This window comes from Eptesicus fuscus, chromosome 1 (genome assembly GCF_027574615.1).
Source record: "Eptesicus fuscus isolate TK198812 chromosome 1, DD_ASM_mEF_20220401, whole genome shotgun sequence".
Classification (NCBI taxonomy): Eukaryota; Metazoa; Chordata; class Mammalia; order Chiroptera; family Vespertilionidae; genus Eptesicus; species Eptesicus fuscus.
The window spans coordinates 39,055,267-39,071,434 of NC_072473.1; the positions used below are offsets into that span (position 1 = coordinate 39,055,267).

Here is a 16,168-nt window from a genome sequence, read left to right on the forward strand (position 1 = left end):
TTTGATTTCCTACCATGTGTTGGACCCTATACTCTAGGTGTGGTTAAAGATATGAACATAAAATTATTTACAACTGTGGGCTTTGTCTATGCTAAAATTTATGGGGACAATAAGGATTACTAGATACACATTAAATTTAATTTTCTATAAACTTCCCTATACCTTCCTTTGGCCAGTAATTATTTATGTTCCTTCACTAAATTCACAATTTAGAAAGTATGTTCTAAGGCAGGCGTCCTCAAACTATGGCCCGCGGGCCACATGCGGGTATTTTTGCCGTTTTGTTTTTTTACTTCAAAATAAGATATGTGCAGTGTGCATAGGAATTTGTTCATAGTTTTTTTTTTAAACTATAGTTCGGCCCTCCAATGGTCTGAGGGACAGTGAACTGGCCCCCTGTTTAAAAAGTTTGAGGACCCCTGTTCTAAGGGAACTTGCTGTTAGAAGCTGTGGAAAATCATTTTGTGAAGTGAATTGATTTGCCTTTTATATATTCAAGTTTTCATCTGTGATTTCTTAATAAACAACTTGTGAATATTAAATTGTTTTTATTAGTAAGTAACACATTCCCCTCTACCTAGTCTCTCTTTGTGTGTGTCTCTCTCATAATCATAATTACACAGAGCACAAGTTTGGTGTTCTCACTGAATGTATAAATGATCTCAATTTTTAAGCTTTTAATTTTTTTAACTTTAAAAGACTGATTTAAGAAACACTGTGACTTTGAGAAAGGGCACTATTATAATAAATTGATAAACAATGTATGTCAGTGTGTCTTTAACAGTGCAATTTATATTTTACTTTCCTACAATTGAAATATAAGGACTATATGTTCCAGTTAAACTGTTTTGTAGCTGTTTAATTTAGATTTGTTTTTTGTTAGCATAGTAGTTGATAGCTAAAGTGATTGTGAAAATAAAGTTGTTAAATAATGTATAAATAGAAGTAGCCATGATTTTTAACACAAGCACCCAATGTAATTTCTGATTTCCTAAGACTTGTGTTAACATTTATTATGAACTTAGAACAAAGCACAAAATACGTGTGAAAGATTTAGGAAAAAAGTGCCCTGGCCAATGTGGCCCAGTTGGTTGAGCATTGTCCCATGCACCAAGAGGTCACTGGTTCGGTTCCCTGTCAAGGCACGTGCCCAGGTTACTGGCTCAATCCCCAATAGCGGACATGCAGGAGGCAGCAGATAGATGTTTCTCTCTCTCATTGGTGTTTCTCTCTCTCCCTCTCCTTTCGTCTCTTTCTTAAAAAATAAATAAAAATTAAAAGTTGGAGAAAAACCCTTGAACTCTGAAAATTAGTCATTAAAAAATCGACTCCCTAAAATATGCTATATAAATGTGAAATTCTTACATAAGAGGCTGGTTTTGCATGTTTAGCAACTATTTTCTAGGTAATTTATCATATATATCAGAAACATGTATAACAGCCACATTCTAGTTTCTAGTCTAACAGTACACCAAATACGATCCAGAGGGAGGAAATAATTCTATTATTTCAACCCCTTTAAACAGGACACCATACTTGCAGAACTTCTTCAAATACATAAAGAACACATTGTAGGATATCATGAGCATGATTCTCTTTTGGACCACAAAGAAGAAGAAGAGTTGACTGAAGAAGAAAGAAAAGCAGCTTGGGCTGAGTATGAAGCAGAGAAGAAGGTAGATATTTGAAATGCTTTTTGGTTTTTGTTAGTAATTTGAAAGAGCATTGAGGAAGAAAAGATCACTTTTGGAATAAGTGAGTCTTCAGGAACGAAGTCCCAGATATCAGAGTCTGTTTACAGGCATTGGCTACCTTTGGTGGTAGAGTGGGAAGAGAGGAGAGAAGGAAATATTTTCCACTTAAAGAGTATTAACCCCATTTCTGCTTAGCACTTGCTGAATTGAGCGATTAGTGGAAAGGTATATATTTAGCATCACTTAACTCCAATCAACACCCTCATTGTAGTAACAGACATACAGGAGCTTAGAGTTTGGAGGTAGGAAAGAATAAACATTGTTTTAGCATGTGTGCTATCAAATCTAAATTTTGATTGAATGTGTATCAGAACACAAAAATATTTCATGATTGGACATTAATGTCATTCTTCAGTAGCAACTTCATTTAAAATAGTTCCACCATGTTTCTCTCTCTCTCCCAATTTTTTTTGGGGGGAGGCAACCAAAATTTTTGGCGGCCTTGAAGAAAAAAAAAGAATAGTTCCACCAACCCACTTGAGCAAAAATGTGCCTGAGCATGGGAAACCTTATCCTAATACATGAATTCTTTTTAAACTCCTAACTCATTGTACCAAACTTCTTTAATGTTAATGTGATGTTAGGAGTCTCATCAGAATTATTAGTTGCTCCATTCTTTGGGAATTATCAGAAAAAGGGTACACCTTTAGGGGTTAAAGCTTTCTGTGTAATAAGATCTTGGTTTTGGATGAAAAGGGTGTTTTGTTTGTGTGTGGAAGAGTGTTAATAATTTCCTAAATCTGAGAATATTGATTCTTTTCTAAACCAGTAGGTGATGTAGAATTTCAAGTTTTAAATCACAGTGTGGATAAGCACATAATTTTTTGTTTTTAGGGACTGACCATGCGTTTCAACATACCAACTGGGACCAATTTTCCCCCTGTCAGTTTCAACTCTCAAACTCCTTATATTCCTTTCAATTTGGGAGCCCTGTCAGCAATGAGTAATCAACAGCTGGAGGTAAGTTGTGAAGTACAAAAGTAGTTTAACTTGAATTAAAAGCAATTTCAAGTGCCCTGTTGTTGAGGGTTCCCTATGCAGGAATATCACATTCTCCAAAAGATTACTTCTGAATAGACCAAGAAAATTTTATTTGTTGACCTTTTTGACCCAGCATAGTGTAGTAAAATGTGGTTTAGAGCACAAGGGAATCAGGCCCTGATTTAATGTAGTTTGAATTATTTTATTTAAGGAACAGTGGGGTAGATGACTGAGTAGGGAAATAGCACTTTCTTCAGTTATAAAATATTTTGAATAAACAAATTACTTGTTTAATGTTTGAAAGTAGGATAAATGCACACATAGATTTACACTAATGCCATGTAGATGCAACACTAAGTATATGATAATGCCCAGTATTATGAAATAATTGACTTAAAACTAGAGTCAATTATGAAGTAACTAAGAAAGATTAGATTTTATTATACCAATAATTTAATAACTTAATGGAATCTGTGGTTTCCTTTTTAAAATGTGCTTACGGAGTCATTTAAATTATTAAATTATTGGTTCAATAAAACCCAAACTCTTATCTTCCTAACAAGACCTTAACTGATGAGTTTTATTCCACTTTATTGATGCTGAAGTTTGCTGTTCTTTTCAATTCTATAAATTGGCAATTCTATACTTTAAAACTAACTTATTTCTTACATTCTTCTAGGACCTCATAAATCAAGGAAGAGAAAAAGTTGTGGAAGCAACAAACAGTATGGCAGCAGTGAGGATTCAGCCTCTTGAAGATATAATTTCAGCTGTAGTAAGTTAATTGGCAATTGTCTTACTCCAACTTGAAATTTGTGTTCTTTCCCCCACCATTTGTTTCAATTTTTAATTGTTTGTTTCTCTATTTCTGTGGGGAAAAGAGCATAATTCGTATAACTTGATTCGCAATAGTAAGACACTAGTAAACTGATTAATAGTGACAAGGTATAATTTAGCAGTTTTACCTAGATGTTGGCACAAAAGAGAAGTGGCTGAAATCTAAAAATTAGGAAGTCAATCAATCATAGAAATGTAAGCATTGTTTACATAAACATATTTTTATGACCAGCTTCACAAATTAAATACAGTTTTATTGTAGAGATAGCCAACCTTTGTACAACAGTGGAAAACTTAGTACCCTGCTTTTTAAAAAATGTATGATGATAGTATTACAGATGCCCCCCTTTATTTACCCTTTGTCCCCCACCGCCCAGTTCTCACCTCGCCCTCCAGTGATGGCGAACCTATGACATGCGTGTCAGCACTGACACGCGTAATCATTTCTGATGACACGCGGCCGCTGAGGCGGCCGCATGCCGAGGATGAAACATTTGCTGCTCCTGAGGATGAAACATTTGCGAAATAATGTTTTTTCCTCAAAGTGACACACTACCCGAGTTATGCTCAGTTTTTTGACGAAGTTTGACACACCAAGCTCAAAAGGTTGCCCATCACTGCCCTAGGCCTTCACTACCGATTGTCTATGTTCAGGGGCAAGCATATATGCATATAAGTTCTTTGGTTAATCTCTTCCCACTCCCCTTCCTCCCTTCCCTCTAAGATTCGTCAGTCTGTTCCTTGTTTCCATGTCTCTGGTTCTGTTTTATTCATCAGTTTATTGTGTTCATTAGATTCCACATATAAAGTTACATCATGTAACACTTGTCTTTCTCTGACTGGCTTATTCACTTAGCATAATAATCTCCAGGTCCCTCCATGCTCTTTCAAAGGGTAAGAGATCCTTCTTTTTTACAGCTGCATACTATTCCTTTATGTACTTACAGTTTTGGGGGGCACTTAGCAATGTTGTTTTCTTTTAAGCAGAATAAAGGAAAGGAGAGAAAAAACTTGAAAGACCCTGAATATCTTCAAGTAGTTTAATTATTTTTCCTCAGTTCTACTGCAACAGGAGTAAATAGAAACTTTTTCTTTTAGTGGAAGGAAAACATGAATCTCTCAGAGGCCCAAGTACAGGCATTAGCATTGAGTAGACAAGCCAGCCAGGAGCTTGATGTTAAACGAAGAGAAGCAATCTACAATGATGTATTGACAAAACAACAGATGGTAAGAATTCTGAGTATCTCTTGGTTATGTTTAATTTTCTTTAATTTATAATAAGGTGTTTGTGTGACATCTATGTAATCCCTCATATGGACAGATGGACATGGTAATTTCTGGAAGAAATTTTGTCAAAAAAACCTAGTAATGTCAAGAAAAGGCAATATCTTTTGTTTCAAAGGAGCACTATCTTCCCAAATGAGTTCCCTTGAAGTTTATATATGCTGTCATCCATATAATTTTATTTTTTATATATCCTGGACATCTTAAAAGGAATTTTTATAGCATTATTTTATCATAACAAAAGTGAAATGTTGCTTTGTTTTTTAAAAAAAAAATATATGGCAGATTCCAGAATCCTTGATCATCTTACCCAGCAGTCCTTTGCTAGCCACCTGCCTTGCACTGGGAAATTTCAACTCTTGACACCAGAGAATCAATTTCTGTGGCTTGAATTTTACTCAGAAAACACTGTAGAGTTGTGTGGTTTTAAATTCTGTTAGGAAATTTCAGACATTCCAGGTAGGAATTATTCCTACTGTGAGCACTTTTTCTCTTTGGTGTCTGTCACTAAAATGTTTATTTATATGTTGTAATGTGAAATATTCAAAAGAATGACAAAGAAAGGAGACTTGACAAAAAGTGCTGTAACTAACACTTGAGACTAATCACAGTGCAAGACAGGTTACTATGGTAACTAACCTAAATGCTGCTTGCAATACAATAGTTAAGTCATTAGGAGAATTTAGCCCTAAATGGTGTTACTAACTGGTTTCTACAGTAATGGTCCTGTGAATGCCATCAAATTAGTAATGGTGATAACAATAATGTGTTTTCCTTTTGGTATGGTACCCCCTAACAAATTGATTTTAACCCAAAACTTGATACTTGCCTCTTTGAGACAGGTCATACACTTGTAACAGCTCCCTTTTCTCTCTTCAGTTAATAAGCTGTGTTCAGCGAATACTTATGAACCGAAGGCTCCAGCAGCAGTACAATCAGCAGCAACAGCAACAAATGACTTATCAACAAGCAACACTAGGTCACCTCATGATGCCAAAGCCTCCAAATTTAATCATGAATCCTTCTAACTACCAGCAGATTGATATGAGAGGAATGTATCAGTCAATGGCTGGTGGTATGCAGCCACCACCATTACAGCGTGCACCACCCCCAATCAGAAGCAAAAATCCAGGACCTTCCCAAGGGAAATCAATGTGATTTTGCACTAAAAGCTTAAAGGATTGTTAAAATCATAGAAAGATCTTTTATTTTTTTAGGAATCAATGACTTAACAGAACTCAACTGTATAAATAGTTTGGTCCCCTTAAATGCCAATCTTCCATATTAGTTTAAAATTTTTTAAAAATAGGGCATACCATTTCTTCCTGACATTTGTCAGTGATGTTGCCTAGAATCTTCTTACACACATTGAGTACAGAAGATATTTCAAATTGTTTTCAGTGAAAACAAGTTGTTCCATAACAGTAACACCTCCACAGATTTCCTCTCTAAATTTTTATGCCTGCTTTTAGCGACCATTAAATTGTCATGAAATTAACGAATTTAGGAAAGAATACAGATTTATATATTCATTCTTTACATATAAAAACACACAGCTGAGTTCTTAGAGTTGATTCCTCAAGTTATAAAATAATTTTGTACTTAATCAATTTCTTGATTAAAGTGATTGAAATGGTTTTAATGTTCTTTTGACTGAAATCTGAAACTGGGCTCTTGCTAGATCGTGTCTGTGACTGAAAGTTAGAAACTAAGGGTTATCTTTGACACAGAATTGTGTGCAATATTCTTAAATACTACTGCTCTAAAACTTGGAGGAGTCTTGCAGTTATCTTAGTATTGTATAAACAGCCTTAAGTACAGCCTAAGAAGAGAATTCCTTTTTCTTCTTGAGTCTTTCTGCCATTTTTATTTTCAGTTATATGTACTGAAATAATTACTGGTAAAATTTCAGGGTTGCGGATTATCTCCCACACATGAATTTTCTCTCTCCTGGCACTGATATAAAGCACATCTCTTAACTGCTTGGTGCCAGTGCTAGTGCTTCATCCTATTGCTGGCAGTGGGATGTGGTCTAACAAAATCAAGTTCTAGCATTTTAGAAGGTTAAGGATGACATTGTGGTTGTTAAGTTCACACCCTGTTTTATAAACAACATCAAAATGGCAGAATCATTGCTGACTTTAAGTTCACATGAGGAATGTGCTTTAACAATTCCCAGTACTATCAGTGTTGTGAATTAATTCCTTTTAAAGATAAGGATCACTGGTTTCTATGTCTTTTCTCTCATCATGTTCTTTTCCCCCAACTTCCCTGTTTTCTTAAATTACGTCTCAGTTTGATTTTTTTTTAAAATTTTAGGTCCGTGAGGCAATTTTCTGATCCAAATTAATTCATGTAATACCTCTTTGTGAAGTTTTACTAAAAAATCATTACATTGTTGTTTTTCTTTATCCCGACCTGTAAAAATAATCTATGAGTTTATTCATGTACAATTTGGTTGCTAGAGTTTCTTAAAAAGATTGTTAGACTATGGGAGTCAACATGACAAAAACATTTTTGAGATGATGATATAACAGGAAGTGGAAACAGCTAAGGAATTCTAGAAAGTTGAGTGGAAGATTGATTTGCTCCAGGTATCACTGGATTAGAATGAGTTTAACATTAGCTAAAACTCTTCTGAGATGTTTGGACAGTCAGGAGATTTCCATTTTTATCTTGAAAGAACTAGTGATAAAACATCCAAGAGCACTAGGTTTGTGATTATGAAACTTGTAAAGTTTGTTGGATCTACCCCCCCCTCACCTCCCATAATGAATTATCACTAATAAATTCCATATATTTGGATATTATACCAGCCATATAATCAAATTTATTTAATTGATTGGGGGGGGGGAGATATGTGTTTACTTTAGGAAAAACAAAAAAGACAAGATTTATGAGGTAAATGTTTGAAGACAGTATACTCTGGACAACTGTTATCAGTTGGTATTCCTATAAGTCCAGAATACTTTAAACCTGATTTATTAGACCTGGGAACTTTCAACATGGTCTGATTACCTGCTCAAAGACATAGATGTGAAAATTTTAAGCAACCTTCTAAACCGTTTTACCATGATGAAACTATGACTTAAAAATAATACATGGAAGGATTAATTAATTGGAAATAAGAGAGTTTGAAATAAAACTTGGACCACTTTGCATACACTATTCTCACTTAACATTTTAGCTACATAATATGTACTTTGAGTATAAAATCAAGCTTTAAAAATATTTAAAGACAAAAATCACATCAATAAGATACTAAAAGGCTCAGTTTTATATTTGTTTTAGATGTTTTAAATAGTTGCAATGGCTTAAAAAATGACGATTTAAAATGTTGCTTGTAATACAGTTTTGCCTGCTAAATTCTCCACATTTTGTAACCTGTTTTATTTCTTTGGGTGTAAAGCATTTTTGCTTAGTATTGTGATATTGTATATGTTTTGTCCCAGTTGTATAGTAATGTTTCAGTCATCATCCAGCTTTGGCTGCTGAAATCATACAGCTGTGAAGACTTGCCTTTGTTTCTGTTAGACTGCTTTTCAGTTCTGTATTGAGTACCTTAAGTACTGTAGAAAAGATGTCACTTCTTCCTTTGAGGCTGTTTTGTAATATATATAAGGACTGGAATTGTGTTTTTAAAGAAAAGCATTCAAGTATGACAGTAATACTATCTGTGTTTTCACCATTCAAAGTGCTGTTTAGTAGTTGAAACTTAAACTATTTAATGTCATTTAATAAAGTGACCAAAATGTGTTGTGCTCTTTATTGCATTTTCACAGCTTTGAAAATCTGTGCATATATTGTTTCATAGAAAATGTATAGCTTTTTATGCCATATTTAATGGTGGTTCTTTTGCACATTTAGTTATTTAATGTTGGGAGGTCAAGAAGTTTGGTTTTTAAATTTGTTATATATAAATTCTGTAAAAGGAGATCTTTAACCTCAAAAATAATTTACATACCAGGAAGCCTACGTGTGTTTGTGTTAGTTTTGGTTGTCTTTGTGTAATCCAGCACCACTTTCTGCTTCCCAAGAACTGCATCACTCATTTAAGTCAAGCAGGATCTACATCTGTACAAAAGCTGCTTACCATCCTGAAGCCATAGGAGGTTGGTGGAAAACCTTATTACCTGGCCTCCAAAGAAGCTGAATGTGTTGTAGTCTTCCCTAGCTATGCCTGTTCTTCCTTTAGTATCATAAAATCAGATACATATTTCTGTGCCCCAAACAAAACTTAAAAACTATTACTTAGTAGTCATTATTTCTTTTAAGGGTGGCATGTTGTGAAGCTTACAGATACTTACTCTAACCGGAAGAGAGGTCGTCCTTTTACATCCATATTTCACTAAAATTTATGTTCAGATTATTACCCACCTTATTTCACCAGACTTATTCTCAAGTGACTTTTGACTATCTCCAAATCAGATCAACCCTTAGGGAAATTCTTCTACCATTGATTTTTTTTTCCAAAACTGTATTCTGTGCCAATCCCAAAGGAGTGACCAGGTTTTAGAAATGCTTTTTGTCTGTGCAACATTTTATATATGCTGTTATATTGAGGTGAATAAAATTTTAAAATCCAAAATACATATTGTTTCTAAGCTCAATATCTGCCAGGTAACCAGATTCTGCCCATATCACTCACGTTGGATCTAATAATAGAATGGCCCCTCATCTAAGAGTTTTACTCTCCAGAGTAATACTGTACAATGTAATATTGCCACCTCTTTTGGGAATAACCTTCCTGACACCATTGTGCCTACTTGGCTAACTAAGGGAATCATCCTTCCTTCCCTCACTCAAGGTATCTGTCTTTCTGATAGTGACTGCTACACATGTTCACCAAGGATGACAGCATATGAATTGAGGCTTTTATTAAAGATAAAGTGTTAATTGAATGAAAAGGTGAGATAAATCCTAAAATACTGCAGACCCTCTAATACTTAGAAATAGCACATATTCTAAGCAATCTCTACCCAGCAGCACTTTTCCACATTCTGCTCCAGACCATCCTGTCCTTGCTCCTCCCAGATAGAAACATGTAAGGAAGAGGGAAGCTCTAATCTCCCTAAGCTAATCATATCCGATAACTACCAATAGGCTCCTATTAAGTAGACTCAGCCCCTCACATCAAATACAAGTTGGTTTTCAAGAAAGGTGAAGAGAGATGACTTATCAGATGCAAGAATGGGATTTGTTTCAGGTATATGAAGAGAAAGTGTAGTATTGAAAGAAGGAATACAGGTAGAGAAGAATCAGGAAAGAGACTAGATTGGAGTGGATTGATGGATAGCCTTGAAATAGAGTAATTCAATACGGGGGATAACAAGGATTTGTGAGGCGGTTGATGTGTTCAAAGTAGCTGGTAAAGATTGTGATTTGGGCAGGGGCAATTCGAATGGTTTAGAATGCAAAGTGAAGAAAGATTGGAGACAGGAAGATAATGAGTCCAGGCATTCAGTGACTGACTACAGATCATTTTAAAGACAAAAAGCAAAAAAAAAAAAAAATCATTAGAGGTTGTATAGGATTCTTAAGTTGTAAGAAAAACCTGTTATTTCCTTTTGCCCTTCCCCAAGGAGTCCACTTTGTTCAGGATTTTTTATTTCACACGGAATATTTTACCTACTCTTTATTACTCTCTCAAATCTAATGATAAATCCATTAGTGGCATTCCTGTTCCTTCTCAACATTTCATTACTCCTAATTACACTCACATATTTGCAGCCTGTGAGTTTGGTCCTTTTAAATAGGTTGAATGTAATTCTATTTCCTCCAGCTAATTCTTCAAAGGGCTAAATCCATACCTGTTACTTTTCCTTGAGACCCATCTATTCCAAGTGCTGGTATCTCTGTTGGTAATGTTATATTTATAAGCTTCCCTTAGTGTTTTCAAAGTGCTTTACAGTCTTGTATTAACCTGTATACAACACCTGTGAGAAAAGTGAGAAGAATAATTACATTCTCATGACAGTTAAGCTAAAAGACCAAAATAAAATCTATTGCACTTAGGAGACAGAAGACATTCTAGTTAACTTGAATTGTTGTTCGTATCTTGTTTGAAAAATGGGACTATAATAATGCCTTAATTTCTTAAAGTCAAAATACTGGACCAGGTGATTTCCTGTGGTCCCTTTCAGCTCCAAGTGGTAGAGTTAACTGTGAGCAAAGCACAAAAGGCAGTGTGTTTGTCTAAGGTTACACACTAAGTTTGTGAGCAGAATTAGAAACCCTTCCCCTTTGGCTAACTCTCTCCCTCCACTGAGCTATACCTTTTTTCCCCTCTGTTTAGAAAACAGAAGTCTGACAGGCATTTTAATGGCAAAGCAGATAAGTCAAGTTGTAATTGGCTCTAATTACCACTTCCACAAGCTGTAACCTTTGTCTTTGCCCAGAGGCACTTCCAGATCTGGGTTTTCTTAACTGCCTCGAACTGGGCTGAAAATGAAAAAACTTGTTTAAGGATCTGACTCATTTTGGTTGCCTGATTGGGTTATATACATGACAAAACATTAAGGTAAATATAAATCACCTTGTGTAAAGTCAACTTTTAAGCAAATAATTGGTAACTTCCCATTCTATTGTTCATAACTTTTAAAGTCCAAATTAGGCCAATATGTAAATTGTCTGGTCTGGATGAAGTTTATGGTGACTAGGAGTTTATATTGACTCAAGTAAAAAACATAGCATACTTTTTGAGCTGTGGTTTTTATCAAGAGTTAAATCCTGTGACAAAAACTATGAAAATTAATAAAAGAAAAAAGTGAAATAGTAATTTTTTTTTTTTCTGTAGCTGCTTGTTCCCACATGCCAGTAGCAAAGCAGGTAGGAGCCTGTGTCTAGCTTCCTGAATACATTTCAATGAAAACAAACTTAACCTTAAGAGAAAGGAAACGTGGTTAATATCTGAGGTCTTGTTGGTGCATTCCCAGCTCTTGGTAGGTTTTCAACAATACATGGTGGAGGCTGAGCTTCAAAGGTATTAATGATGCAGGCTTGTTTGGACCCTATCCTTAGCAAAGTAAGTATTTTATTCTATTAGCAAGTTTTCCTGCCCCCTCTTCCCACATCTTGCACACTCTACTGGATGAACCGCCTGCCTGCAATTTTTTCCCATTTACTTCTACAAATTATCTCCCCCCACCCCACCACACACACACATTCTAACTAGAGGCCTGGCGCACGAAATTCATATGCGGGTACAGTTCCTAGGCCTGGCCTGTGATCAGGACCATCTCCCCTGGCTGCCCACAGCCAGCCCCGCCCCCCGCCACCACCCACCCCCAGTTCTCCACTCACCATGGGGTGATCGGAGTCTGCCGGCCACAGGGAGGAAGCAAGAGGTCAGCCGTTCCGCCCGCTTGCCAGCCCTACCCCCACAGCAGGTTGCCCTCTGTGTGTGGGGCAACTGGTGAGGTGGGGGCCTTGGCCTGGTGCCACCTGTGTCCCCCACCACCCACACCTGGTTCCCCAGTCACCATTGGGCAATTGGAGCCTACCAGCTGGGGAAAGGGACTGAGAGGTGGTCAGGACACCTCATAGTGACTGGTCAAGCGGTCATTCTGGTCCTTCCACTGTTAGGGTCAATTTGCATATTACCCTTTTATTATATAGGATAGAGGCCTGGTGCATGGGTGGGGGCCGGCCGGCCTGCCCTGATGGGGGCCCCGGATTAGGGTGGGAGTCCCCGCTGGGGCACAGGGCCAGCCGGGGGCGAGGGGCCATGGGTGGTTTGCAGGCCGGCCATGCCCCCAATCGGGGTTGGGGGGTCCCCACTGGAGGGCGGGGCCAGCCGGGGCGAGGGGCGGCAGTCATTCTGGTCTCTGGTCGTCTGGTCGTTCTGCCATTTCGGTCACTGGGCTTTTATTATATAGGACACCTCAGTGTGAGAGGGGGCAGGAAGGGGGATTAGAAGCATAGAATGCTACAGATGCTAGGGATCTTAGAGACCCTGTAGCCCAGCCCTCTTTACAATCGGGGGAGGGGAGGATAAGGCCCAGAGCGGAAGAGATGCCCAAGGATATCCATGTCTTCTAGTTTCTATTCCACTCCATTAAGATGCCTCCTATTTCTCTTGTATTCCAATTCATTTTTTCAATCTGCCAGACCACATTAAGCAAAATTTCAGAATAATTGCTACTGAACTAACCTTTAAAATGAAAAGTGTTTGTGGGAATTAGAGGAGTATGTGAACTAAAATGAAGGGGAAAGAAATTTCTGTGTGACAACTGTAAAATGGGAAGACCCCTGGCATATACCCTAAGACTTTAATTTAGTATCCAGGACATTAGCTTCAGGATTTTGTTTCAGAGGGATATTTGTTTAAAAGGTTCTTTCACCACATAGCACAATTTAGACCAATAAGATCTAGAAGAAATGTTTCACTTTCTGGATCTCAGTGTCCTTCAGTGCCAAGCTTATGATCATTCAGCCTTCCTCAAACAAGCCAGATTGATGTAACAAGTACTTCAAATATCATAATTTAGAAATGCTGCTGTAATCACAAGGAAACAAAGTTCTGTGTTAGTATAGTGATCTCTGTCAGGACAGGGGCAAATATTCTTGAGTTATAGAGATGTGCCACAAGAACCATGAATAGTTTATATATTTCCAAAGAAATAAGAAACAGCAAAATAATTTTAATATGCTATAATTTGGGGACCTGGTTCTATCTGTGTAATCTTGGACAAGTTACTTCACCTCTCAGAATCTTCTCTTATACCACAATATTTATCGAATGCCTATTATGTGTCAGGCAGTATGACTGCTCACTTTTATAATTCTTGTTTTACTGATGAGGAAATAAGTTTAAAATAATTAAATTATTCACCCAGTGTCACATGACTAATTGAAAGAGGCAGGATTCAAAAGTATGTATCTAAATCTATGTTTTGCCACAAACTTACAACTCTTCCTAGAACCACAATTTAATCCAAGCCTTTTGCAAACCATTAGAGTACCTTGTTATTTTTTTTCTTTTGCTTATCCGTTCTCACTTGTCTGCTTTAACTTTAAGTAGGGTCTGAAAGAAACAGAATACTGTGCTCCCCTTTGATGTTTTCAAGGCACTTCCTTCTGTCCCTCTTTTTCCCCCAAAAATTTTAACTGAAAAGCCACAGTAGATGGGGAATAAAAGAGGAAAGGATATCTATATATATAGAAAGCCAGCGACCAGAACACAGGAATGACTGGAACGACCAGAACGACCAGTCACTATTATGTCCACTGTGGCTGGCCAACTGGCCCGATCAGGGGCGGAGCCGGCCAGCCAACCTCCCTCGGCCCCTCCTCCCAGCTGCCCCTGCCCCCAATTGGCCCATGGCCCCTCCTCCCAGCTGGCCCCGGTCCCAATCCCTCCCCCCGCCCCAAATCAGGAGCTGGGCCAGCCGACCTCCTGCGGCACCCTGCCCTGCCGGCTGGCCCAATCAGCCCTGATCCGGGCAGGCTGGCCGGACTCCACCCGTGTATGATTTGTGCACTGGGCCTCTAGTTACTTGATAAAATCCATTGACATATACAATAGTTTTACAGCATATTTAAGCATTCTAGGGTTTTATATCTTCACCTGCCTTCCATTTCTTAGTTGCCTTAAAATTTTGCCAATTACACGAATATAGGTTTCACCTCAAACTTATTCCTGATTTTGAGCACCAGGAAAAGCAAAACAACACCCCAAATTTCTATGTTAATATCATGGCCTTAATTCAAAGTGATTTTCTTTAAAACACAATGGCCATCTAAATGGGAATAAAAAAAATAAATCCAAGCAGCAATATGTAATTACACATAATGGTTATTCATTATGTGAGATGTGTTTTTTAGAATGATATCTAGAATGCACTTGCTCTGTGAGTCTCTTCAAAGATTAAACCAACTTAGATTGACACTATCAAAAGTAAGAGTACTGTATAAGAGGCACGCATTTACAACACTGCCAGCCTTAAAAGCAGTAAAGCAAAGAAAATACATCAAAGAGCACAGGCACATCTTACAGAATTCCCACTGAACTGTCAATGGCTTCTATGCAATGTGCCTCTTTTCCATAACTGTATTAACAACTACCAGAAAAGGAAAGATGATATTAAAATCAATAGTACTGAACTGAATTGTTTGAAGCCAGTGCACCACATGTGGGGAAAAGTGCATATAGTTCAGTAGTAATATAGCACAGTGTGAAGATATTGTGCTTAGATGCAGATATTCCAGAACTAAAATATCTACAAGGCAAGTCAAGATATAAAACCACAGTACACTGTTAAATAACCTTGAAACATACATATATTGTAGTGTTCAAAGAAAAACATTCATTTGAACATCCATCCTCTAAGATGTTTAATGTTTAAATGGGATGCTCTGGAATCCTGAGGAAGGCATAGCTCAACCTGTTCCATTAAACATAATGGCCTAATGAAAGATAAGACTTCTGGTCAGCAAGTTCTTGAAATTCTTAGTGTTCAAGAACATTTAGGGAAATCTTCATCCTAGAATTGAAAGGACCTCTGATAGTCCCATGTTGCTCAAACTTTAATGTATGGGGAGCTTGTTAAGTTTTAGATTCAGATATAGTAGGTCTGAAATGGGGCCCCATAATTTGCATTTCTAACAAGCTCTTGGGTGATGCTGATGCTGCTGGTCCAGAGACCACATTTAAAGGAGCAAGAGGATAGTGGATCTATGGCAGTCAGTATACTAGTAGGAGATCTGCATTCTGCACACTGGAATTGGAAAGCAGGAATTTCTAGAACCAGAGCTTCAGGGAAGGTGTCTGAGCTTTCCTCCCCATTTAGGCAGATGGAGGGCCTTGGTCTTTCATGTGTTGGAGTTCCAAGAAGCAAGGGCTAGGGCAGAGTATAGTGGGTCTGGCCTTCCCTGGCGGGGGGTGTAGACTCAAGAAAAACGATGCAAGCATATGTATTAGGGTAATTAACCCTAGCTGCCAAAGAGACAAAGCTCAAACACACAGAGGAAGTGTTTCCTGGCCTCCCTGTTGTATGTGTGCACATATACCAAAACACAATTTGAAAACCATTATTAGATAAGTAGAAAAAAGTCTGGAATGATATATACCAGAATGTTAAAGATGATAGAAAAGAAAGATACAACTGTTTTTGTTTTCTTCTTTTTGCTTATCTTTATTTTCTGTTTTTTCTTTAGTCAAAAAATACTTGTATAATATATTTTGAAAGCTACTTTTAAAAAGGCATATATACACTGAGTGGCCACATTATTATGATCTTTGAACGCATAATAATCTGGCCACTCAGTGTGTGTATGTGTGTGTGTGTGTGTGTGTGTGTGTGTGTGTGTAT

General features: G+C 37.3%; 1 protein-coding gene across 1 annotated transcript in view; it reads left to right on the forward strand.

Annotated features, from left to right (window-relative positions):
- Positions 1-9,437, forward strand: part of ATRX (ATRX chromatin remodeler) — a 291,152-nt gene extending 281,715 nt beyond the window's left edge. Inside the window, exons 31-35 of the mRNA XM_028137791.2 lie at positions 1,527-1,676; positions 2,589-2,714; positions 3,415-3,510; positions 4,671-4,799; positions 5,736-9,437. Coding sequence (XP_027993592.2) covers positions 1,527-1,676; positions 2,589-2,714; positions 3,415-3,510; positions 4,671-4,799; positions 5,736-6,014 — 780 coding nt within the window. The 3' untranslated portion in view covers positions 6,015-9,437. The remainder of the gene's footprint in view (positions 1-1,526; positions 1,677-2,588; positions 2,715-3,414; positions 3,511-4,670; positions 4,800-5,735) is intronic.
- The last annotated feature ends 6,731 nt before the right edge of the window (positions 9,438-16,168 follow it).